The following is a 26,976-nucleotide window of genomic DNA, read 5'->3' on the forward strand; positions in this document are numbered from 1 at the left end:
AAAGGAAGGTCTTAGGGAATTCAAGGGTTTACTGCACACATGAGCAAAGTCTCAAAATTAATCATTTGAACGTACAGAGGCGGATCTCCCAAATGACACCGGTTAGGAAGCAACGGTACGCCCTTTAGAATTCCTAGAGACAACACAAATCAACTGTTTCGATGGAAAATTCGGCGGGACTCTTGATTTCCATGGGAATACAGAGAAAAGAGACACTGATCTGGCTTGCAGGTATATTTAGGAAGTTGTTAGCCGGACATCACCTACTAGTATCATGTAAGTAGGCCGTCCGAAGTAGGAAGCTTAGGGGAAAAACCTGGAGGAAAACTTAAAAGCTTAAGCCACACCTCTACACTACACCACCTTTCACAATTTCTTCTCAGATAAGCATCATCCCCATCAGTGAAGAAACTCGTTCGTACCTCATAATAGGAAAAACAGGCCTAAAGATTCAATGTGTGTCTTGGGAGGTCCCATCTATGCGATATCTTCCTGGGACCAGAAAAGGCCCCAGGAAGATCCATCTCTGCACCCCTGAAAGCTTACCACCAAGGAAAATGACTAGGTCCATAGATTTCCTCCCTCAAACCAGCTTACCTCACACATAGATCATTAGCAACTCCGCCCTTACTCACATTATCACAGTCACAAGAGTGGTTAGGGAGAAAAGCACTAACCAGGGGAACTAAAACAGAGGCAATCCAGGCCAAGCTGGGCTGGTGGCAGATATCTTGCTCCTTACGCTCGGGTGCATAATGCGACTCACCACAGTGCCTTTTTCACAGACCCTTTTGAACGTTTCTCCACAGAATCCAACAGCTCAAGTTAGTTCATGACGCTTCAAGGTCAACAATCGTCAAGAGAAAAACATGCAATATGTCTTACAATGTTGGATTCCTTACAAACAGGACAAGGAGATAACCATGTAGACAAAACCAGAGCATTTGAAAACATCTGTATTCTACAAACACACCAGTGAATGCTATAAATAAGGTACTATGACATAAAACAAAATGAAAACTAGATGTGAGACTGTTCTCTTCAGTGTACAGACTTCATGGCAGTTGCTGCACACTATCTAGCTACTTAGATCTTTAACTCTCTGTTCTGTTAATACCAAATGAGGCCCAAGTGTGTCAACCTGTTTCCCACAGAAACCAAAAAGTCTACATGCATCTCTTTTCTCCTGTGCCCTTTCACCTTACCTGCTCCCAATTCTCCACCAACGTCCTCCTCTTTCTCTAATTATTCTCCTCTTCATTTTGCTTGGCCTTGCCCCCAAGCATGCAAGACAGAGAGTCCTAGAGGTCCAAGATTCTAGAGTGGCTGTTTGCAAGGCGGAGGAGATTACAGTAACTGCCACACTGTATATACTTCTGTGCAAAGAAAAAGGGACAGTGTTCAGAATGTCTCTCACATATAACAAGAGCTGGAGATGGCAGGATACCTGTGTGGCCCAAGGAACTAGAGCTAGCAAATTATGGGCCAAACAATTGCAACCAAAGGCTGGAAGAGGAAAGGTCTGCAACCAGCTCTGTCTCCTAGCTCTCTGGTATTTGCTGCCAACGGGCAGAGTCTATTTCGTGAAGCATCAAGCACTGAAAAGAAGACTCCTGCTGCTGGAAGGTGACAGGAAGTAACGTCCAATGCAAGATCAAGGCTTGTCCTCGAAGCAATGCCCATAATGGAAGAAAAAAAAAAAAGAGAAAGCGGAAGAGAAATGTTAAGTCGCAAGTCCAACCTGGCCCCCAGCCTAGCCCAGCCCAAGGAAGGTAGGAGTCAAGGAGAAGAAACTAAAAGAGAAGAGCCTTGGACCACAACATTCTCCACAAGGTACACTCAAGAAACTTCACCTTACTTTTGAACCAAGTTACAAAGAGAGCTTCTTAATCCCTACTTTGGCTCCTTAAAAGCTGCTATCAGTTCACTCATTAGACACATCTGATTTCAGAACAACTGTAATAGTTCAAACTAGATGGCTCTTTCCTTCCTAAGGATTATTAATTAAAGAAGATCTATATAGCTCTAAGTATATGATACATAAAATAGAATACTCTGTAGAATATAAGTAACTCTTAGTTCAGTGTATTAATGAACGTCTGTAAGAAATGTGGCAATGATTTCCCTAATGGAAGAGCCTGGGGGAGGTAAATCTGTCTTCTAGGATTTCCTCCTCCCCAAAGCTCAGAAACTCAGGTGTTGTTTTAGCTCTCCTACACTCTCTTCACCCAAGCCCGCCTTCCTGTTGGGGATCGGACCTCCCTATTGGCTCTCTCATACCTTTCAACTGCCTGCTTTGTGACATCACTCTCCTCCCAAACCTACTACCACTTGGTAGAGCCTTGGGGTTTCCGTGGAGCTGTTTGGACCAGTAACCAGTGACCTCTGTACTGGACACGTGCGCCGTTCAGCTGCAGCCACTCGGACATCCTCTAGTGTTGTCTCCTCATCCCTTGTACCTGCAGTGGATGCTTCCTCTTCTCTGACCATGTCAGGTAAGAAAAGAAACTTTGGAAAGTTTTGCGTTCGATTTCTTTTGCCCCTAAATTGAGTAGGAGATTCAAAATAGCATGGAATAATGAGGGAAAGTATTGAACTACAAGTCTGGAGACCTAATTTCACTTTTGACTTTGACGTTTACTATCTGTGTGACTTTGGACAAATCACTGGCTGTCTCACAAAGCCTGTTGCTTTCCTTAACTGTTACGTTAGGATACCACATTGGGTTGATCACTCTGATCCCCTTCTTTTCCAGTATTGAGCCTTAAAGGGTACCCATGTAGAAAACGAAATCAGACACTTCTCAAGAGTGTTTCAACAGAAACATAGAAAAGCCAGGGGACATAGAAAACTAGCAATATATACCAAGATGTTTCATCTCTAATGGTCTCCCTCCACTAGGATTTCGACTAGTTGAAAAGAGAGAATAGGGAGAGAGGATGGAGAGTACTGGGCTCTACAGGGAGGCACAGAGTCGAGCGTAAGGAAGTTTAGGATGGTTTTCATTAGCACAGGCCAACAGGCACCAAGAGATGGGAGAAAATGTAAGAATGAAGAGGGAAAGCATAGAGGAGCTCTCAAGAAAAACGGAGTTTGCAATGGAATGCTGATGGGAACCAAAGATTTTCAATTAAAGCAGAAACAGCACAGAGGGAAACCTGCTCAGAGCAGGGCAAAACCAAGTTGATGGTAGCAAACCCTTACATTAACAGACTTAAGAAGGAAAGTAAGGCCAGAACAGGGGATCACCGGGAAAGGCAGCTTATCAGAAAAGTCATACTCCGTTTTCTTTCTTTTATTGCCTCTCTGAATACAGTTGGCCACTTGACAGTTTTGAATATAAACATTTTAGAAATACGTTTTAGAAATGATGGCTCCTATAAACAAGCAACCACAGTGGTTATCTAGGGGGCTGCTTTTCAGTGTTTTATTCTTTCTAATTTTTAAACTAGGTAGACATTTCACCAATTCAACATTTTAAGTGATATCTTCTAAATTGAATCAGAAGGACTATTTTCCTTGGTGTGATATGTAGGTTCTAAGGCAAGGCTGCTTTTCATTTTTACAGTTATTTCCTTCCTAACACAGAGAGCACATTGATCAACAGCCATCGTTCGCTTGTAGAGCTTAGCTACCGAAGAAGAAGAAGAAAAAGTCAAGCCCCACATCTCTAATTCCCCCCCCCACTTAGGGAATTCCCTGGCGGTCCAGTGCTTAGGACTCGGTGCTTTCACGGCCAGGGCCACGCGGCGCGGCCAAAGAAACAAAACAAACAAACATCCACGTTTATCGAAAACCATATTGTGGAGTCCTGTGGATTTTCTTACATTTGAAAATCTTTTTTAATTGGATTCTAGGCATGATGGTTTTTTGAGGTTTTGGGATGCCATCTTCTTGGATGCTGAAGATGATTCTAATCTAAGTTCTAGGATAAATCCAAAAACCTTCCTGATACATTTTAAGCTTCCTTTCTGCTTATTATATAAGCTATATTCATTGAAATATATATTTCTCCTAGGCTTAATACCTCTTACTTGCTGGGTAAAAATATGAAGGAGCACAATAATGAAACTCTTTTACACTTATTATTTTGCTGTCTGCTTCGTACCGGTTTTCATTGAAATACTTGTCTATATGTGTTGTGGCTACCTATACATGCACATTTATTGCATTCTGTTGCTTGTTATGCATTTTTTACTGACATACCTTCTCTGTCTGTATGCATTGGCTAGGAATTCATTCACCTCTATCACCTCCATCGTGTCTTCTGGTTAATAGTATTCACTAAAATAGAGTGGGCAAAATTCACTTTCATAATATTGCATGGATGGTACAGAATGCCATTTGTTAGTAAATTCATTAGGCTTCGATACTTGCCACATACCTCAGTTTTCATTAATATCTATGGATTTCTTTTTCGTTAACGTAATATGCTTGTCATGATTTTTCTTTGTCTTTCTAGAACTTATTGTATCTTCCTCCATATAAATCATACGCAATAGATCAGCTTATTCATCTATTAATTATTACTGCTATTATTATTGGTGGTGGTGTTATAACCACTTTATAGGTGAGGAATCTGAAGTAATCAGATAACTTTTCCCTTTCCAAAAGCACTTAAGAAATCCACTTTCGGGTAATCATTTTGAGGTAGGATGAGAAACCAGGCTTGAAGAGGGCAAAAATGACTCTTTCAATTCACCAGTTGGACTGAGCTGTACGTCACCTCTAGGTAATAGCGTGGGAACTGCACAAGCAAAGGGAGACACTGAAGACGACCATGGTAATAGCCGTACTGTTTTCTAATGGACAAAAAAAATGCCTATATTATAAGTTCTATTTCTCCTGCTTTCTGGCAGTATCATGCTCAGAGTGGAGTCCTGGCAAGGAAGTCAGGATACTTAGGTTCTGAAACCTGGTAATGATACTAACATAATGAGAGAACTTGAACAAGTCAACCCGACCTCTCTGAGCCTCAGTTTCCTTACTCACGAAATGAGACTGAGAACATCGAAGTTCTCTAAGGGCCTCCTAGTTCTAAAATGCTTCCAGTCTAGGAAATAGCATAGAAGTCAATACGAGTGCAGGCTGAAGGGAAAGACAGGGCAGGGAGAAGGTTGCTTCCAGCCTAGAGAACAATCTCTGAACCACACCACTTGGCTCTTCTGCCCGTCTGTGCCCAAGATGGGAGCACAGGCAGTTAATAGAGAAGAGTGGAAAACTGCTCAGTCCTTACAGCCATCATTAACTGTCTGATTTTGGGTTTCTCAGGAAGTAGTGATAGTAGAGGTGTCCTGATAGCAAGAACCTTCAGATGATGCCGTTCCTCAAACGTAGTGAGAATTTCTCAACCTCCCTGAGTTTTTCATGACCCTCTTGTTCTTACAGAAAATTTCCAACATCCATCTCTACTTGGAACTCTAAATTCTCTGCAGCATTCTCCTCCTGTGGTGAGCAATGCAACTTCCCTAACACGAAGTGTCTGCAACTTCTCCAGAGTCTCTGCCCCTGCCGTCAGTTCGGCATCGGCTACCGGTACCCCTTTCCAGACACTCATGGGTAGTGCCTACCTTTACCAACATTCTAGCACGACTATGTTATCTGGAGTTACTGACCACAGCCAGATCTCCACTTCAGCTGCTTCCTATCCAGGTGTTCTTGAGTGGGACATCACAGCAAGCACTGAAAAGAATTCTTCTTCACTCGGAGACTTTACTCTGGCACTCACTGACCGCCACACAGCTGCCTCCTCCATGTTTCTGGCAGCCCAGTATGATAAAACTTCAGACGCCAAGAACATGGTCCCTCTACATCCATCGCTTTCTGCCAGCCTTGCTCAGGGAACACCATCTCAGATTCCAAATCAGGGGCAGAGCCGCCTGCCACTTCCCTGCCAGGAAGGGAGCCAGGTATATTACTATAACCAAGGCACACTGGGGTCTTTACTGTATGGAGAACTTGGCTCCTGCCCGCAATCCTACGGCTCGGCGTCATACACAGGAAGTCGGGCCTCTGGGCAACCAGAAATGGGAATGGGACTGAAGGAGATTCAGCCCACAAATATCCGACCACCAGCTTCCACCTCTGCAGTCTGCCACCCTGTGTCTGCTCAACGCATCACAGAAACAAGTTTTCAAGGTGAGTATAACAAACGCCAGAGAAAGTTGAAGAATGAGGTCGGCACTCAAAAATGGGGTCAAATCGACAGCTGGGAAGGGGTGTAGAGGCAGGTAGAATTTAGATCCTGAGCCTTTAATAACCACTACCTTCGCTCAGTGCCCTCTGTTTTTAGACTCTCTATGAGAACACCTAGGGCTTCCCTGGTGGCGCCGTGGTTAAGAATCCGCCTGCCAATGCAATGCGGGGGACACGGGTTCGAGCCCTGGTCTGCGAAGATCCCACATGCCGTGCAGCAACTAAGCGCATGTGCCACAACGACGGAGCCTGCATTCTAGAGCCCGTGAGCCTCAACTACCGAAGCCCACGTGCCTACAGCCCATGCTCCGCAACAAAGAGAAGCCACCGCGATGAGAAGCCCGCACACCGCAACCAAGAGTAGCCCCCGCTAGCCGCCAACTAGAGAAAGCCCGTGCACAGCAATGAGAGACCCAGTGCAGCCAAAAAAATAAATACGTAGAATAAATAAGTTCAAACAGTAAATAAATACATAAACATAAATTACAAAAAAAAGAACACCTAATGCAGGTGGGAAGGTGGGAGGGCCACTGTAGAGGTCATCTATGCTACATGTACAAGAACCCCGAGAGCACACCAATCGGTACCACACTTTTCACTGCTGTAGCCGATCGTTCCCCCTGTACTGCCACACTGTAGCACTCCCTTCCCTCATCTACTGCTATAGTCTCTTCGGAAGGTGTTTCAGAACTCTTGTTATGAGAGTGCCAGTTGAACTGTCCTCACTTCCTTCATTTATACCAGGATTGAAGACCTTGTGGTCCGAGATCCTGTCCAGAGAGCAAGCAGGCTAAGACTCTGTCTTTGTTGATGTATTTCATCAGAAAGGGCTCTACCCCCTCTCCTAGTTCATGGTGTGACGTGTTCTTGGCCTCTCGGGAAAGTGGGGAGAATGGAAAGGACCCTATATGAGAATGCTAGGCTTTGTAAAACATTTCAGGTTTTTAAAAATAAGACTCATTTTGTATTCGACTTATAAACAGTCCTATGAAATACAAAGCGAGCCGAGAATCAGCGACAGGAAAGGCTCACCAGTAAGAATTACAACAGTCACCGCTTACCTCGTAGCATAGGGCACTGTCCGTGATCCTTAAGAAGAGTTAGTAGAAATGCCTTGCCCATCTTGCCCCTGAACCCCTTGAAAGGTACACGACTGCTGTGTTGGTGTTTAGGGGGAGCATCTCACTTACCAGGGACTGACTTCTCCCTTGATCCCTTTGTAGGGATGGAGACCTCCCCCCTGGTGATGAAAAATTCCCTGGGATTGCAACCTCCAAGCCAGACGTTTTGTGTGACACAAAGTCAAGAACTCCCCAAGTCCTGCAGTAGCAGAAACAGCCACATACTTGAGAGTAACCCACCATCTGAACTTGGGGACATTTCAGTGACAGCTCCAGTCCAGAGTGCCAGGCGTCTCCTGGCCCTGCCTCCAGCTCCAAGCCAGGGACAAATAGAGAGTAAGCACGTGGATGATATCAAAACCAAGCTTTCAAAGCCTCTGGATGCCTACCAGATCCCAACAGAGAACCAAGATCCTCCACTACTCCCTTTAGGAATCCCTGATATTCACCAGCCGCTGGCCTGCACCGATCCCCTCAGCCAAGAGGAGCAGCCTGGTTCTGAAAATGCTGATCTGGGAGAGAACAGCCGGAGTCGTCAGGACCTAGGGACACTTGAAAATGGGATTGAACCTAGCAGTGGTCTTGCAGACATTACTACACTGGCGGAGGATATTCACCTTCCCCAGCTCTTTAATCCTTTGAAAGATCTTGATCAATCCCAAGGTCCCAACGTGATCAAAGCTAAAGACACCAGAGCCATTAAGGTGAATCAGGTGCAGGAAAAGCCAAGTGTCATAAAGGTTCCCTCTGATCAACCCAGGAAGAACAAACAGAAAGCCTCTGAGCCTATCAGTGGCGCTCCCAAGGCCAAAATCCAGCCAAAGAATCCAGAGTGCCTGTTAGGGGGAGAAGTGGTTACATGCCACGCTGCAGTCAGTGACAGGGCTCCTGTGAACACGGCCAAGCACTCTCAAGGCAAACCTCAGAAAGCTGCATCCAGAAAGATCAGCAAAACTAAGAGCCACGGGCAGGAAAAGACCAAAAGGACCAGAGGGAGAAACAAGGCTGAGGAGAACAAGCAGTCAGGGAACAAAGTCAAGGCAGAAGAGAAGCCAGCAATCCCCCACACGAAGCGAAAGGAACACCAAACTGAGCTTCTCCAACAGAGCTTTCAAAAGCCTCGAACCTCCCTTGGCGTGCGCATGCTGGAGTCTGTGAAGGTTCTTCATGCGCTGGGGAAGAAGAATGAGACGAAAACTGGGCTCTCTTCCTGTCGGCTCTTGGGAAAGTCAAGCAACCCCAAAGACCCCCAGCCACCCCCAGCTATCCAGCCATGGCGGCATACCCCACGTGAGGGGAAGGGTCCTGAGAAAACGCAAGTCCAAGCCCAGAAACCAGACAGCAGTGCTGAAACAGAGTGTCCGTCTCCAGCCCAGTATGAGCGGCCTCCTCCTGGGAAGGTCAAGTTGATACCTCTGCCTTTTTCTGCCTGGGACAAGCCTCAAGCTCGACCCGCTCCTCGGAGGCCACAGTCTCTGGCCTCACATCGGCCTGCTGGGGCTTACCGTGCCCAGCCTGGTTCTACTGACTCAGCTCAACCTGCTGCAGCCAATTCATCCCAGCCAGCTCCTGCCTCTTTGCCAGGCCCCGCCAAACCAGCTCAGCCAACTGTGACCAACCCAACCCAACCGGCTTGGACCAACCATACCCAGCCTCGTGTCCCTCAGTCTGCTGCTCCTAGGCCTGCACCCTCCAAAACTTCATCTGGCGCTCCTCTCCAGCGGGAGCCTGTTCCCCCTGCTGTGAATAAGCGCCAGTCCCCACCCAAGCTCCAAACCCAATTTCTACTCCAAGACTTCAGCAAGCAACGAGTTCCATGGAGGGAACCCAACGTGCCTGAGCCAGTCATGTCAAAGCCCATCGAACAAGAGCAGAGGCCAGAGCGAGAGGCCATGAAGAGGCGGGCTCAACAACAACGGGAGAATGCTGCCAGATACACCTCTTCGGGCAAGCTGCAATTTTTCACCGAGAGGGAAAACGAAATGGAAATTGCCGACTACTACGGATACGTCAAGTGAGAGCTGCTAGGATTCTTGGTGCCACCTTGGCTACCAGCTGTTCTTCCATACACAGGTAAGACAGGTATAGAACTGAATAAGTAAATGGAATACAATTAATAGACGAGTAACAAACCTTTCGAATTTTCAGATGCTGCTAACTGGGGCGTGAGAAAGGAAGGACTGAAAGTTGGATGGGAGAATGAAGGAAAGGGGTAAAAACTGAGCAAAGAGGAAGGAACTTGGCCCAGGGCTAGGAAGGCCAAAAGAGACGTATGGATTTAGGAAAGGAAGCAGGAGCGAGGATGAAATGGCAGAAGTAAAAAGCAGGGTCAGAGGTCTGGGTTGAAAGAACACAATTGGAGTAGAGTTGAAGGTGACAGAAGATGAGTCTAGGTTTACTAGGAGAAATAGAAAAAGTCTCTCGGGGACGCTGGCCTTAAGTCTCACAACCACCAGATAGGTATTTCAGAAAACAAGAGGTTCAGGACACATCTCTGAAAGGTCTGAGTTGCCTTATTCAGGTGTGACTGTAGTGGGGGAATAGGGAAATCTACCAGAGAAGTGGCTAGGGCTCAGAGTTATCCTAGGGGCAGCTGACGACAGGGGCAGAGCCAAGGGAACTGCTGGATCAGGAGGCCCACGAACAAAGCAGGGGCATAGCCGCCTGTCACTTCCCTGCCAGGAAGGAAGCCAGGTATATTACTATAACCAAGGCACACTGGGGTCTTTACTGTATGGAGAACTTGGCTCCTGCCCGCAATCCTACGGCTCGGCGTCACACACAGGAAGTAGGGCCTCTGGGCAACCAGAAATGGGAATGGGACTGAAGGAGATTCAGCCCACAAATATCCGACCACCAGCTTCCACCTCTGCAGTCTGCCACCCTGTGTCTGCTCAACGCATCACAGAAACAAGTTTTCAAGGTGAGTATACAGACGGCAGAGAAAAGTTGAACAATGAGGTCAGCATTCAAAAATGGGGTCAAATCGACAGCTGGGAAGGGGTGTAGAGACAGGTAGAATTTAGATCCTGAGCCTTTAATAACCACTACCTTCTCTCAGTGCTCTCTGTTTTTAGACTCTATATGAGAACACCTAGGGCTTCCCTGGTGGCGCCTGCCAATGCAGGGGACACGGGTTCGAGCCCTGGTCTGCGAAGATCCCACATGCCGTGCAGCAACTAAGCGCATGTGCCACAACGACGGAGCCTGCATTCTAGAGCCCGTGAGCCTCAACTACCGAAGCCCACGTGCCTACAGCCCATGCTCCGCAACAAGAGAAGCCACCGCGATGAGATGCCCGCACACCGCAACCGAGAGTAGCCCCCGCTAGCCGCCAACTAGAGAAAGCCCGTGCACAGCAATGAGAGACCCAGTGCAGCCAAAAAAATAAATACGTAGAATAAATAAGTTCAAACAGTAAATAAATACATAAACATAAATTACAAAAAAAAAGAACACCTAATGCAGGTGGGAAGGTGGGAGGGCCACTGTAGAGGTCATCTATGCTACATGTACAAGAACCCCGAGAGCACACCAATCGGTACCACACTTTTCACTGCTGTAGCCGATCATTCCCCCTGTACTGCCACACTGTAGCACTCCCTTCCCTCATCTACTGCTATAGTCTCTTTGGAAGGTGTTTCCGAACTCTTGTTATCAGAGTGCCAGTTGAACTGTCCTCACTTCCTTCATTTATACCAGGATTGAAGACCTTGTGGTCCGAGATCCTGTCCAGAGAGCAAGCAGGCTAAGGCTCTGTCTTTGTTGATGCATTTCATCAGAAAGGGCTCTACCCCCTCTCCTAGTTCATGGTGTGAAGTGTTCTTGGCCTCTCGGGAAAGTGGGGAGAATGGAAAGGACCCTATATGAGAATGCTAGGCTCTGTAAAACATTTCAGGTTTTTAAAAATAAGACTCATTTTGTATTGGACTGACAACAGTCCTATGAAATACAAAGAAGGCCGAGAATCAGTGACAGGAAAGGATCACCAGTAAGAACTACAGCAGTCACCGCTTACCTCGTAGCATAGGGCACTGTCCGTGATCCTTAAGAAGAGTTAGTAGAAATGCCTTGCCCATCTTGCCCCTGAACCCCTTGAAAGGTACACGACTGCTGTGTTGGTGTTTAGGGGGAGCATCTCACTTACCAGGGACTGACTTCTCCCTTGATTCCTCTGTAGTGATGGAGACTTCCCCGCTGATGAAAAATTCCCTGGGATTGCAACCTCCAAGCCAGACAGCTTTCCTATGGAATGACAGAGAACTTGTCAAGGTGAAACACCAGTCTGCGGGAGAAAGGGAGGAAGAGAATGATGGAAATCGTTTCTGGGAAACTATTTTTACATTATGTGTTGTTTGTTCCCGGTAAATAAACTAAAATCTTCTTAACAGTACAACAAAATCTAAACCACTAAAGCCAACAATACAGGAGTATAACGTTCGACAAAAATTTCTTTGGCTGCGCAGCATGTGGGATCTTAGCTCCCCAACCAGGGATTGAACCCACGCCTGCTGCATTGGAAGCGCAGAGTCTTCACCACGGGACCACCGGGGAAGTCCCAGGACTATCACTTTTAAAGGAGAAGGTACAAACCCCTCGGTTCTATGAACTGGAGATTTTTAGTAAGAAGTCAATATATTTGTTGTTAGGCACATTTTATGTTAGGCTGTCTCCCTGCACAGGATGCAGGCGCCTTGAGAATGGAAGTCATATCCCTCTATAGTACGTCCCTCTTCTTTCTGCTTTGCAGTTTGCTGCTCCACTTGTTCAACCCCACCTAGTAATAACCTATACTTCCCTTGTTCCTGTTTTCCCATCTGGAAAACAGACAAAAGGCAACCAAACAACGCAAAGGTCTCAACAAATAAGGGATATCCAAAACCAGAGATGGCCAGAACTTCTGTACCCCTGATGAAATAGTCCTCATACAAAACCTGATAATCAAATTCCTTAATGCTAGGAATCACAGTGAAAAATAGTATCTGAACTGACTTCTGTCAGATGAGTGAGAACTAAGGTTAATTCAGTGTATCTGAAGCATAGAAAGTGAGGGCAAAAGTGGCACAAGATGGGGCTAGAGAAGCAGAGAGGATTCTAGACCACGCAGAGTCTTAAAGGCCAACAGTGTGTTTTCTATTCTCAAAACAATGCTTGTGAGCGATGTTTATGAGCAACGTTCCAACTTGCTTTGAAGGTTTCTTGTGTGAAGAGTGGATTGGAAGGAAACAAGATATATGGACACCAGTTAGGACCTAATCGCAACAGACAGGCAAGTTCAGTATTAGGAAGTTGAGGAAGAGCTGGCTGACAGATTCCAAAGAAATTCAGGAGATGAACTGAAGCGGGCTTAATGGGGTAGGAGATGGAGGAAAGGAAGGTCTTAGGGAATTCAAGGGTTTACTGCACACATGAGCAAAGTCTCAAAATTAATCATTTGAACGTACAGAGGCGGATCTCCCAAATGACACCGGTTAGGAAGCAACGGTACGCCCTTTAGAATTCCTAGAGACAACACAAATCAACTGTTTCGATGGAAAATTCGGCGGGACTCTTGATTTCCATGGGAATACAGAGAAAAGAGACACTGATCTGGCTTGCAGGTATATTTAGGAAGCTGTTAGCCGGACATCACCTACTAGTATCATGTAAGTAGGCCGTCCGAAGTAGGAAGCTTAGGGGAAAAACCTGGAGGAAAACTTAAAAGCTTAAGCCACACCTCTACACTACACCACCTTTCACAATTTCTTCTCAGATAAGCATCATCCCCATCAGTGAAGAAACTCGTTCGTACCTCATAATAGGAAAAACAGGCCTAAAGATTCAATGTGTGTCTTGGGAGGTCCCATCTATGCGATATCTTCCTGGGACCAGAAAAGGCCCCAGGAAGATCCATCTCTGCACCCCTGAAAGCTTACCACCAAGGAAAATGACTAGGTCCATAGATTTCCTCCCTCAAACCAGCTTACCTCACACATAGATCATTAGCAACTCCGCCCTTACTCACATTATCACAGTCACAAGAGTGGTTAGGGAGAAAAGCACTAACCAGGGGAACTAAAACAGAGGCAATCCAGGCCAAGCTGGGCTGGTGGCAGATATCTTGCTCCTTACGCTCGGGTGCATAATGCGACTCACCACAGTGCCTTTTTCACAGACCCTTTTGAACGTTTCTCCACAGAATCCAACAGCTCAAGTTAGTTCATGACGCTTCAAGGTCAACAATCGTCAAGAGAAAAACATGCAATATGTCTTACAATGTTGGATTCCTTACAAACAGGACAAGGAGATAACCATGTAGACAAAACCAGAGCATTTGAAAACATCTGTATTCTACAAACACACCAGTGAATGCTATAAATAAGGTACTATGACATAAAACAAAATGAAAACTAGATGTGAGACTGTTCTCTTCAGTGTACAGACTTCATGGCAGTTGCTGCACACTATCTAGCTACTTAGATCTTTAACTCTCTGTTCTGTTAATACCAAATGAGGCCCAAGTGTGTCAACCTGTTTCCCACAGAAACCAAAAAGTCTACATGCATCTCTTTTCTCCTGTGCCCTTTCACCTTACCTGCTCCCAATTCTCCACCAACGTCCTCCTCTTTCTCTAATTATTCTCCTCTTCATTTTGCTTGGCCTTGCCCCCAAGCATGCAAGACAGAGAGTCCTAGAGGTCCAAGATTCTAGAGTGGCTGTTTGCAAGGCGGAGGAGATTACAGTAACTGCCACACTGTATATACTTCTGTGCAAAGAAAAAGGGACAGTGTTCAGAATGTCTCTCACATATAACAAGAGCTGGAGATGGCAGGATACCTGTGTGGCCCAAGGAACTAGAGCTAGCAAATTATGGGCCAAACAATTGCAACCAAAGGCTGGAAGAGGAAAGGTCTGCAACCAGCTCTGTCTCCTAGCTCTCTGGTATTTGCTGCCAACGGGCAGAGTCTATTTCGTGAAGCATCAAGCACTGAAAAGAAGACTCCTGCTGCTGGAAGTTGACAGGAAGTAACGTCCAATGCAAGATCAAGGCTTGTCCTCGAAGCAATGCCCATAATGGAAGAAAAAAAAAAAAGAGAAAGCGGAAGAGAAACGTTAAGTCGCAAGTCCAACCTGGCCCCCAGCCTAGCCCAGCCCAAGGAAGGTAGGAGTCAAGGAGAAGAAACTAAAAGAGAAGAGCCTTGGACCACAACATTCTCCACAAGGTACACTCAACAAACTTCACCCTACTCTTGAACCAAGTTACAAAAAGAGCTTCTTAATCCCTACTTTGGCTCCTTAAAAGCTGCTATCAGTTCACTCATTAGACACATATGATTTCAGAACAACTGTAATAGTTCAAACTAGATGGCTCTTTCCTTCCTAAGGATTATTAATTAAAGAAGATCTATATAGCTCTAAGTATATGATACATAAAATAGAATACTCTGTAGAATATAAGTAACTCTTAGTTCAGTGTATTAATGAACGTCTGTAAGAAATGTTGCAATGATTTCCCTAATGGAAGAGCCTGGGGGAGGTAAATCTGTCTTCTAGGATTTCCTCCCCAGAGCTCAGAAACTCAGGTGTTGTTTTAGCTCTCCTACACTCTCTTCACCCAAGCCCGCCTTCCTGTTGGGGATCGGACCTCCCTATTGGCTCTCTCATACCTTTCAACTGCCTGCTTTGTGACATCACTCTCCTACCAAACCTACTACCACTTGGTAGAGCCTTGGGGTTTCCGTGGAGCTGTTTGGACCAGTAACCAGTGACCTCTGTACTGGACACGTGCGCCGTTCAGCTGCAGCCACTCGGACATCCTCTAGTGTTGTCTCCTCATCCCTTGTACCTGCAGTGGATGCTTCCTCTTCTCTGACCATGTCAGGTAAGAAAAGAAACTTTGGAAAGTTTTGCGTTCGATTTCTTTTGCCCCTAAATTGAGTAAGTAGGAGATTCAAAATAGCATGGAATAATGAGGGAAAGTATTGAACTACAAGTCTGGAGACCTAATTTCAGTTTTGACTTTGACGTTTACTATCTGTGTGACTTTGGACAAATCACTGGCTGTCTCACAAAGCCTGTTGCTTTCCTTAACTGTTACGTTAGGATACCACGTTGGGTTGATCACTCTGATCCCCTTCTTTTCCAGTATTGAGCCTTAAAGGGTACCCATGTAGAAAACGAAATCAGACACTTCTCAAGAGTGTTTCAACAGAAACATAGAAAAGCCAGGGGACATAGAAAACTAGCAATATATACCAAGATGTTTCATCTCTAATGGTCTCCCTCCACTAGGATTTCGACTAGTTGAAAAGAGAGAATAGGGAGAGAGGATGGAGAGTACTGGGCTCTACAGGGAGGCACAGAGTCGAGCGTAAGGAAGTTTAGGATGGTTTTCATTAGCACAGGCCAACAGGCACCAAGAGATGGGAGAAAATGTAAGAATGAAGAGGGAAAGCATAGAGGAGCTCTCAAGAAAAACGGAGTTTGCAATGGAATGCTGATGGGAACCAAAGATTTTCAATTAAAGCAGAAACAGCACAGAGGGAAACCTGCTCAGAGCAGGGCAAAACCAAGTTGATGGTAGCAAACCCTTACATTAACAGACTAAGAAGGAAAGTAAGGCCAGAACAGGGGATCACCAGGAAAGGCAGCTTATCAGAAAAGTCATACTCCGTTTTCTTTCTTTTATTGCCTCTCTGAATACAGTTGGCCACTTGACAGTTTTGAATATAAACATTTTAGAAATACGTTTTAGAAATGATGCCTCCTATAAACAAGCAACCACAGTGGTTATCTAGGGGGCTGCTTTTCAGTGTTTTATTCTTTCTAATTTTTAAACTAGGTAGACATTTCACCAATTCAACATTTTAAGTGATATCTTCTAAATTGAATCAGAAGGACTATTTTCCTTGGTGTGCTATGTAGGTTCTAAGGCAAGGCTGCTTTTCATTTTTACAGTTATTTCCTTCCTAACACAGAGAGCACATTGATCAACAGCCATCGTTCGCTTGTAGAGCTTAGCTACCGAAGAAGAAGAAGAAAAAGTCAAGCCCCACATCTCTAATTCCCCCCCCCACTTAGGGAATTCCCTGGCGGTCCAGTGCTTAGGACTCGGTGCTTTCACGGCCAGGGCCACGCGGCGCGGCCAAAGAAACAAAACAAACAAACATCCACGTTTATCGAAAACCATATTGTGGAGTCCTGTGGATTTTCTTACATTTGAAAATCTTTTTTAATTGGATTCTAGGCATGATGGTTTTTTGAGGTTTTGGGATGCCATCTTCTTGGATGCTGAAGATGATTCTAATCTAAGTTCTAGGATAAATCCAAAAACCTTCCTGATACATTTTAAGCTTCCTTTCTGCTTATTATATAAGCTATATTCATTGAAATATATATTTCTCCTAGGCTTAATACCTCTTACTTGCTGGGTAAAAATATGAAGGAGCACAATAATGAAACTCTTTTACACTTATTATTTTGCTGTCTGCTTCGTACCGGTTTTCATTGAAATACTTGTCTATATGTGTTGTGGCTACCTATACATGCACATTTATTGCATTCTGTTGCTTGTTATGCATTTTTTACTGACATACCTTCTCTGTCTGTATGCATTGGCTAGGAATTCATTCACCTCTATCACCTCCATCGTGTCTTCTGGTTAATAGTATTCACTAAAATAGAGTGGGCAAAATTCACTTTCATAATATTGCATGGATAGTACAGAATGCCATTTGTTAGTAAATTCATTAGGCTTCGATACTTGCCACATACCCCAGTTTTCATTAATATCTATGGATTTCTTTTTCGTTAACGTAATATGCTTGTCATGATTTTTCTTTGTCTTTCTAGAACTTATTGTATCTTCCTCCATATAAATCATACGCAACAGATCAGCTTATTCATCTATTAATTATTACTGCTATTATTATTGGTGGTGGTGTTATAACCACTTTATAGGTGAGGAATCTGAAGTAATCAGATAACTTTTCCCTTTCCAAAAGCACTTAAGAAATCCACTTTCGGGTAATCATTTTGAGGTAGGATGAGAAACCAGGCTTGAAGAGGGCAAAAATGACTCTTTCAATTCACCAGTTGGACTGAGCTGTACGTCACCTCTAGGTAATAGCGTGGGAACTGCACAAGCAAAGGGAGACACTGAAGACGACAATGGTAATAGCCGTACTGTTTTCTAATGGACAAAAAAAATGCCTATATTATAAGTTCTATTTCTCCTGCTTTCTGGCAGTATCATGCTCAGAGTGGAGTCCTGGCAAGGAAGTCAGGATACTTAGGTTCTGAAACCTGGTAATGATACTAACATAATGAGAGAACTTGAACAAGTCAACCCGACCTCTCTGAGCCTCAGTTTCCTTACTCACGAAATGAGACTGAGAACATCGAAGTTCTCTAAGGGCCTCCTAGTTCTAAAATGCTTCCAGTCTAGGAAATAGCATAGAAGTCAATACGAGTGCAGGCTGAAGGGAAAGACAGGGCAGGGAGAAGGTTGCTTCCAGCCTAGAGAACAATCTCTGAACCACACCACTTGGCTCTTCTGCCCGTCTGTGCCCAAGATGGGAGCACAGGCAGTTAATAGAGAAGAGTGGAAAACTGCTCAGTCCTTACAGCCATCATTAACTGTCTGATTTTGGGTTTCTCAGGAAGTAGTGATAGTAGAGGTGTCCTGATAGCAAGAACCTTCAGATGATGCCGTTCCTCAAACGTAGTGAGAATTTCTCAACCTCCCTGAGTTTTTCATGACCCTCTTGTTCTTACAGAAAATTTCCAACATCCATCTCTACTTGGAACTCTAAATTCTCTGCAGCATTCTCCTCCTGTGGTGAGCAATGCAACTTCCCTAACACGAAGTGTCTGCAACTTCTCCAGAGTCTCTGCCCCTGCCGTCAGTTCGGCATCGGCTACCGGTACCCCTTTCCAGACACTCATGGGTAGTGCCTACCTTTACCAACATTCTAGCACGACTATGTTATCTGGAGTTACTGACCACAGCCAGATCTCCACTTCAGCTGCTTCCTATCCAGGTGTTCTTGAGTGGGACATCACAGCAAGCACTGAAAAGAATTCTTCTTCACTCGGAGACTTTACTCTGGCACTCACTGACCGCCACACAGCTGCCTCCTCCATGTTTCTGGCAGCCCAGGATGATAAAACTTCAGACGCCAAGAACATGGTCCCTCTACATCCATCGCTTTCTGCCAGCCTTGCTCAGGGAACACCATCTCAGATTCCAAATCAGGGGCAGAGCCGCCTGTCACTTCCCTGCCAGGAAGGAAGCCAGGTATATTACTGTAACCAAGGCACACTGGGGTCTTTACTGTATGGAGAACTTGGCTCCTGCCCGCAATCCTACGGCTCGGCGTCATACACAGGAAGTCGGGCCTCTGGGCAACCAGAAATGGGAATGGGACTGAAGGAGATTCAGCCCACAAATATCCGACCACCAGCTTCCACCTCTGCAGTCTGCCACCCTGTGTCTGCTCAACGCATCACAGAAACAAGTTTTCAAGGTGAGTATAACAAACGCCAGAGAAAGTTGAAGAATGAGGTCGGCATTCAAAAATGGGGTCAAATCGACAGCTGGGAAGGGGTGTAGAGGCAGGTAGAATTTAGATCCTGAGCCTTTAATAACCACTACCTTCGCTCAGTGCCCTCTGTTTTTAGACTCTATATGAGAACACCTAGGGCTTCCCTGGTGGCGCCGTGGTTAAGAATCCGCCTGCCAATGCAATGCGGGGGACACGGGTTCGAGCCCTGGTCTGCGAAGATCCCACATGCCGTGCAGCAACTAAGCGCATGTGCCACAACGACGGAGCCTGCATTCTAGAGCCCGTGAGCCTCAACTACCGAAGCCCACGTGCCTACAGCCCATGCTCCGCAACAAGAGAAGCCACCGCGATGAGAAGCCCGCACACCGCAACCAAGAGTAGCCCCCGCTAGCCGCCAACTAGAGAAAGCCCGTGCACAGCAATGAGAGACCCAGTGCAGCCAAAAAAATAAATACGTAGAATAAATAAGTTCAAACAGTAAATAAATACATAAACATAAATTACAAAAAAAAGAACACCTAATGCAGGTGGGAAGGTGGGAGGGCCACTGTAGAGGTCATCTATGCTACATGTACAACAACCCCGAGAGCACACCAATCGGTACCACACTTTTCACTGCTGTAGCCGATCGTTCCCCCTGTACTGCCACACTGTAGCACTCCCTTCCCTCATCTACTGCTATAGTCTCTTCGGAAGGTGTTTCAGAACTCTTGTTATGAGAGTGCCAGTTGAACTGTCCTCACTTCCTTCATTTATACCAGGATTGAAGACCTTGTGGTCCGAGATCCTGTCCAGAGAGCAAGCAGGCTAAGACTCTGTCTTTGTTGATGTATTTCATCAGCAAGGGCTCTACCCCCTCTCCTAGTTCATGGTGTGACGTGTTCTTGGCCTCTCGGGAAAGTGGGGAGAATGGAAAGGACCCTATATGAGAATGCTAGGCTTTGTAAAACATTTCAGGTTTTTAAAAATAAGACTCATTTTGTATTGGACTTATAACAGTCCTATGAAATACAAAGCGAGCCGAGAATCAGCGACAGGAAAGGCTCACCAGTAAGAATTACAACAGTCACCGCTTACCTCGTAGCATAGGGCACTGTCCATGATCCTTAAGAAGAGTTAGTAGAAATGCCTTGCCCATCTTGCCCCTGAACCCCTTGAAAGGTACACGACTGCTGTGTTGGTGTTTAGGGGGAGCATCTCACTTACCAGGGACTGACTTCTCCCTTGATCCCTTTGTAGGGATGGAGACCTCCCCCCTGGTGATGAAAAATTCCCTGGGATTGCAACCTCCAAGCCAGACGTTTTGTGTGACACAAAGTCAAGAACTCCCCAAGTCCTGCAGTAGCAGAAACAGCCACATACTTGAGAGTAACCCACCATCTGAACTTGGGGACATTTCAGTGACAGCTCCAGTCCAGAGTGCCAGGCGTCTCCTGGCCCTGCCTCCAGCTCCAAGCCAGGGACAAATAGAGAGTAAGCACGTGGATGATATCAAAACCAAGCTTTCAAAGCCTCTGGATGCCTACCAGATCCCAACAGAGAACCAAGATCCTCCACTACTCCCTTTAGGAATCCCTGATATTCACCAGCCGCTGGCCTGCACCGATCCCCTCAGCCAAGAGGAGCAGCCTGGTTCTGAAAATGCTGATCTGGGAGAGAACAGCCGGAGTCGTCAGGACCTAGGGACACTTGAAAATGGGATTGAACCTAGCAGTGGTCTTGCAGACATTACTACACTGGCGGAGGATATTCACCTTCCCCAGCTCTTTAATCCTTTGAAAGATCTTGATCAATCCCAAGGTCCCAACGTGATCAAAGCTAAAGACACCAGAGCCATTAAGGTGAATCAGGTGCAGGAAAAGCCAAGTGTCATAAAGGTTCCCTCTGATCAACCCAGGAAGAACAAACAGAAAGCCTCTGAGCCTATCAGTGGCGCTCCCAAGGCCAAAATCCAGCCAAAGAATCCAGAGTGCCTGTTAGGGGGAGAAGTGGTTATATGCCACGCTGCAGTCAGTGACAGGGCTCCTGTGAACACGGCCAAGCACTCTCAAGGCAAACCTCAGAAAGCTGCATCCAGAAAGATCAGCAAAACTAAGAGCCACGGGCAGGAAAAGACCAAAAGGACCAGAGGGAGAAACAAGGCTGAGGAGAACAAGCAGTCAGGGAACAAAGTCAAGGCAGAAGAGAAGCCAGCAATCCCCCACACGAAGCGAAAGGAACACCAAACTGAGCTTCTCCAACAGAGCTTTCAAAAGCCTCGAACCTCCCTTGGCGTGCGCATGCTGGAGTCTGTGAAGGTTCTTCATGCGCTGGGGAAGAAGAATGAGACGAAAACTGGGCTCTCTTCCTGTCGGCTCTTGGGAAAGTCAAGCAACCCCAAAGACCCCCAGCCACCCCCAGCTATCCAGCCATGGCGGCATACCCCACGTGAGGGGAAGGGTCCTGAGAAAACGCAAGTCCAAGCCCAGAAACCAGACAGCAGTGCTGAAACAGAGTGTCCGTCTCCAGCCCAGTATGAGCGGCCTCCTCCTGGGAAGGTCAAGTTGATACCTCTGCCTTTTTCTGCCTGGGACAAGCCTCAAGCTCGACCCGCTCCTCGGAGGCCACAGTCTCTGGCCTCACATCGGCCTGCTGGGGCTTACCGTGCCCAGCCTGGTTCTACTGACTCAGCTCAACCTGCTGCAGCCAATTCATCCCAGCCAGCTCCTGCCTCTTTGCCAGGCCCCGCCAAACCAGCTCAGCCAACTGTGACCAACCCAACCCAACCGGCTTGGACCAACCATACCCAGCCTCGTGTCCCTCAGTCTGCTGCTCCTAGGCCTGCACCCTCCAAAACTTCATCTGGCGCTCCTCTCCAGCGGGAGCCTGTTCCCCCTGCTGTGAATAAGCGCCAGTCCCCACCCAAGCTCCAAACCCACTTTCTACTCCAAGACTTCAGCAAGCAACGAGTTCCATGGAGGGAACCCAACGTGCCTGAGCCAGTCATGTCAAAGCCCATCGAACAAGAGCAGAGGCCAGAGCGAGAGGCCATGAAGAGGCGGGCTCAACAACAACGGGAGAATGCTGCCAGATACACCTCTTCGGGCAAGCTGCAATTTTTCACCGAGAGGGAAAACGAAATGGAAATTGCCGACTACTACGGATACGTCAAGTGAGAGCTGCTAGGATTCTTGGTGCCACCTTGGCTACCAGCTGTTCTTCCATACACAGGTAAGACAGGTATAGAACTGAATAAGTAAATGGAATACAATTAATAGACGAGTAACAAACCTTTCGAATTTTCAGATGCTGCTAACTGGGGCGTGAGAAAGGAAGGACTGAAAGTTGGATGGGAGAATGAAGGAAAGGGGTAAAAACTGAGCAAAGAGGAAGGAACTTGGCCCAGGGCTAGGAAGGCCAAAAGAGACGTATGGATTTAGGAAAGGAAGCAGGAGCGAGGATGAAATGGCAGAAGTAAAAAGCAGGGTCAGAGGTCTGGGTTGAAAGAACACAATTGGAGTAGAGTTGAAGGTGACAGAAGATGAGTCTAGGTTTACTAGGAGAAATAGAAAAAGTCTCTCGGGGACGCTGGCCTTAAGTCTCACAACCACCAGATAGGTATTTCAGAAAACAAGAGGTTCAGGACACATCTCTGAAAGGTCTGAGTTGCCTTATTCAGGTGTAACTGTAGTGGGGGAATAGGGAAATCTACCAGAGAAGTGGCTAGGGCTCAGAGTTATCCTAGGGGCAGCTGACGACAGGGGCAGAGCCAAGGGAACTGCTGGATCAGGAGGCCCACGAACAAAGCAGGGGCATAGCCGCCTGTCACTTCCCTGCCAGGAAGGAAGCCAGGTATATTACTATAACCAAGGCACACTGGGGTCTTTACTGTATGGAGAACTTGGCTCCTGCCCGCAATCCTACGGCTCGGCGTCACACACAGGAAGTAGGGCCTCTGGGCAACCAGAAATGGGAATGGGACTGAAGGAGATTCAGCCCACAAATATCCGACCACCAGCTTCCACCTCTGCAATCTGCCACCCTGTGTCTGCTCAACGCATCACAGAAACAAGTTTTCAAGGTGAGTATACAGACGGCAGAGAAAAGTTGAACAATGAGGTCAGCATTCAAAAATGGGGTCAAATCGACAGCTGGGAAGGGGTGTAGAGACAGGTAGAATTTAGATCCTGAGCCTTTAATAACCACTACCTTCTCTCAGTGCTCTCTGTTTTTAGACTCTATATGAGAACACCTAGGGCTTCCCTGGTGGCGCCTGCCAATGCAGGGGACACGGGTTCGAGCCCTGGTCTGCGAAGATCCCACATGCCGTGCAGCAACTAAGCGCATGTGCCACAACGACGGAGCCTGCATTCTTGAGCCCGTGAGCCTCAACTACCGAAGCCCACGTGCCTACAGCCCATGCTCCGCAACAAGAGAAGCCACCGCGATGAGATGCCCGCACACCGCAACCGAGAGTAGCCCCCGCTAGCCGCCAACTAGAGAAAGCCCGTGCACAGCAATGAGAGACCCAGTGCAGCCAAAAAAATAAATACGTAGAATAAATAAGTTCAAACAGTAAATAAATACATAAACATAAATTACAAAAAAAAACAACACCTAATGCAGGTGGGAAGGTGGGAGGGCCACTGTAGAGGTCATCTATGCTACATGTACAAGAACCCCGAGAGCACACCAATCGGTACCACACTTTTCACTGCTGTAGCCGATCATTCCCCCTGTACTGCCACACTGTAGCACTCCCTTCCCTCATCTACTGCTATAGTCTCTTTGGAAGGTGTTTCCGAACTCTTGTTATCAGAGTGCCAGTTGAACTGTCCTCACTTCCTTCATTTATACCAGGATTGAAGACCTTGTGGTCCGAGATCCTGTCCAGAGAGCAAGCAGGCTAAGGCTCTGTCTTTGTTGATGTATTTCATCAGAAAGGGCTCTACCCCCTCTCCTAGTTCATGGTGTGAAGTGTTCTTGGCCTCTCGGGAAAGTGGGGAGAATGGAAAGGACCCTATATGAGAATGCTAGGCTCTGTAAAACATTTCAGGTTTTTAAAAATAAGACTCATTTTGTATTGGACTGACAACAGTCCTATGAAATACAAAGAAGGCCGAGAATCAGTGACAGGAAAGGATCACCAGTAAGAACTACAGCAGTCACCGCTTACCTCGTAGCATAGGGCACTGTCCGTGATCCTTAAGAAGAGTTAGTAGAAATGCCTTGCCCATCTTGCCCCTGAACCCCTTGAAAGGTACACGACTGCTGTGTTGGTGTTTAGGGGGAGCATCTCACTTACCAGGGACTGACTTCTCCCTTGATTCCTCTGTAGTGATGGAGACTTCCCCGCTGATGAAAAATTCCCTGGGATTGCAACCTCCAAGCCAGACAGCTTTCCTATGGAATGACAGAGAACTTGTCAAGGTGAAACACCAGTCTGCGGGAGAAAGGGAGGAAGAGAATGATGGAAATCGTTTCTGGGAAACTATTTTTACATTATGTGTTGTTTGTTCCCGGTAAATAAACTGAAATCTTCTTAACAGTACAACAAAATCTAAACCACTAAAGCCAACAATACAGGAGTATAACGTTCGACAAAAATTTCTTTGGCTGCGCAGCATGTGGGATCTTAGCTCCCCAACCAGGGATTGAACCCACGCCTGCTGCGTTGGAAGCGCAGAGTCTTCACCACGGGACCACCGGGGAAGTCCCAGGACTATCACTTTTAAAGGAGAAGGTACAAACCCCTCGGTTCTATGAACTGGAGATTTTTAGTAAGAAGTCAATATATTTGTTGTTAGGCACATTTTATGTTAGGCTGTCTCCCTGCACAGGATGCAGGCGCCTTGAGAATGGAAGTCATATCCCTCTATAGTACGTCCCTCTTCTTTCTGCTTTGCAGTTTGCTGCTCCACTTGTTCAACCCCACCTAGTAATAACCTATACTTCCCTTGTTCCTGTTTTCCCATCTGGAAAACAGACAAAAGGCAACCAAACAATGCAAAGGTCTCAACAAATAAGGGATATCCAAAACCAGAGATGGCCAGAACTTCTGTACCCCTGATGAAATAGTCCTCATACAAAACCTGATAATCAAATTCCTTAATGCTAGGAATCACAGTGAAAAATAGTATCTGAACTGACTTCTGTCAGATGAGTGAGAACTAAGGTTAATTCAGTGTATCTGAAGCATAGAAAGTGAGGGCAAAAGTGGCACAAGATGGGGCTAGAGAAGCAGAGAGGATTCTAGACCACGCAGAGTCTTAAAGGCCAACAGTGTGTTTTCTATTCTCAAAACAATGTTTGTGAGCGATGTTTATGAGCAACGTTCCAACTTGCTTTGAAGGTTTCTTGTGTGAAGAGTGGATTGGAAGGAAACAAGATATATGGACACTAGTTAGGACCTAATCGCAACAGACAGGCAAGTTCAGTATTAGGAAGTTGAGGAAGAGCTGGCTGACAGATTCCAAAGAAATTCAGGAGATGAACTGAAGCGGGCTTAATGGGGTAGGAGATGGAGGAAAGGAAGGTCTTAGGGAATTCAAGGGTTTACTGCACACATGAGCAAAGTCTCAAAATTAATCATTTGAACGTACAGAGGCGGATCTCCCAAATGACACCGGTTAGGAAGCAACGGTACGCCCTTTAGAATTCCTAGAGACAACACAAATCAACTGTTTCGATGGAAAATTCGGCGGGACTCTTGATTTCCATGGGAATACAGAGAAAAGAGACACTGATCTGGCTTGCAGGTATATTTAGGAAGCTGTTAGCCGGACATCACCTACTAGTATCATGTAAGTAGGCCGTCCGAAGTAGGAAGCTTAGGGGAAAAACCTGGAGGAAAACTTAAAAGCTTAAGCCACACCTCTACACTACACCACCTTTCACAATTTCTTCTCAGATAAGCATCATCCCCATCAGTGAAGAAACTCGTTCGTACCTCATAATAGGAAAAACAGGCCTAAAGATTCAATGTGTGTCTTGGGAGGTCCCATCTATGCGATATCTTCCTGGGACCAGAAAAGGCCCCAGGAAGATCCATCTCTGCACCCCTGAAAGCTTACCACCAAGGAAAATGACTAGGTCCATAGATTTCCTCCCTCAAACCAGCTTACCTCACACATAGATCATTAGCAACTCCGCCCTTACTCACATTATCACAGTCACAAGAGTGGTTAGGGAGAAAAGCACTAACCAGGGGAACTAAAACAGAGGCAATCCAGGCCAAGCTGGGCTGGTGGCAGATATCTTGCTCCTTACGCTCGGGTGCATAATGCGACTCACCACAGTGCCTTTTTCACAGACCCTTTTGAACGTTTCTCCACAGAATCCAACAGCTCAAGTTAGTTCATGACGCTTCAAGGTCAACAATCGTCAAGAGAAAAACATGCAATATGTCTTACAATGTTGGATTCCTTACAAACAGGACAAGGAGATAACCATGTAGACAAAACCAGAGCATTTGAAAACATCTGTATTCTACAAACACACCAGTGAATGCTATAAATAAGGTACTATGACATAAAACAAAATGAAAACTAGATGTGAGACTCTTCTCTTCAGTGTACAGACTTCATGGCAGTTGCTGCACACTATCTAGCTACTTAGATCTTTAACTCTCTGTTCTGTTAATACCAAATGAGGCCCAAGTGTGTCAACCTGTTTCCCACAGAAACCAAAAAGTCTACATGCATCTCTTTTCTCCTGTGCCCTTTCACCTTACCTGCTCCCAATTCTCCACCAACGTCCTCCTCTTTCTCTAATTATTCTCCTCTTCATTTTGCTTGGCCTTGCCCCCAAGCATGCAAGACAGAGAGTCCTAGAGGTCCAAGATTCTAGAGTGGCTGTTTGCAAGGCGGAGGAGATTACAGTAACTGCCACACTGTATATACTTCTGTGCAAAGAAAAAGGGACAGTGTTCAGAATGTCTCTCACATATAACAAGAGCTGGAGATGGCAGGATACCTGTGTGGCCCAAGGAACTAGAGCTAGCAAATTATGGGCCAAACAATTGCAACCAAAGGCTGGAAGAGGAAAGGTCTGCAACCAGCTCTGTCTCCTAGCTCTCTGGTATTTGCTGCCAACGGGCAGAGTCTATTTCGTGAAGCATCAAGCACTGAAAAGAA

At 46.2% G+C, this 26,976-nt stretch overlaps 1 protein-coding gene across 1 annotated transcript in view; it reads right to left on the reverse strand.

The window, feature by feature from the left end:
* Window positions 1-24,244, reverse strand: part of LOC309622108 (uncharacterized protein) — a gene marked incomplete at both ends in the record, with an annotated part of 50,831 nt that extends 26,587 nt beyond the window's left edge. Inside the window, 2 exons of the mRNA XM_082409277.1 lie at window positions 11,464-11,601; window positions 24,147-24,244. Coding sequence (XP_082265403.1) covers window positions 11,464-11,601; window positions 24,147-24,244 — 236 coding nt within the window. The remainder of the gene's footprint in view (window positions 1-11,463; window positions 11,602-24,146) is intronic.
* Window positions 24,245-26,976: the final 2,732 nt, after the last annotated feature.

Source organism: Balaenoptera borealis (genome assembly GCF_965194805.1).
Source record: "Balaenoptera borealis genome assembly, contig: HAP1_SCAFFOLD_1577, whole genome shotgun sequence".
Lineage (NCBI taxonomy): Eukaryota > Metazoa > Chordata > Mammalia > Artiodactyla > Balaenopteridae > Balaenoptera > Balaenoptera borealis.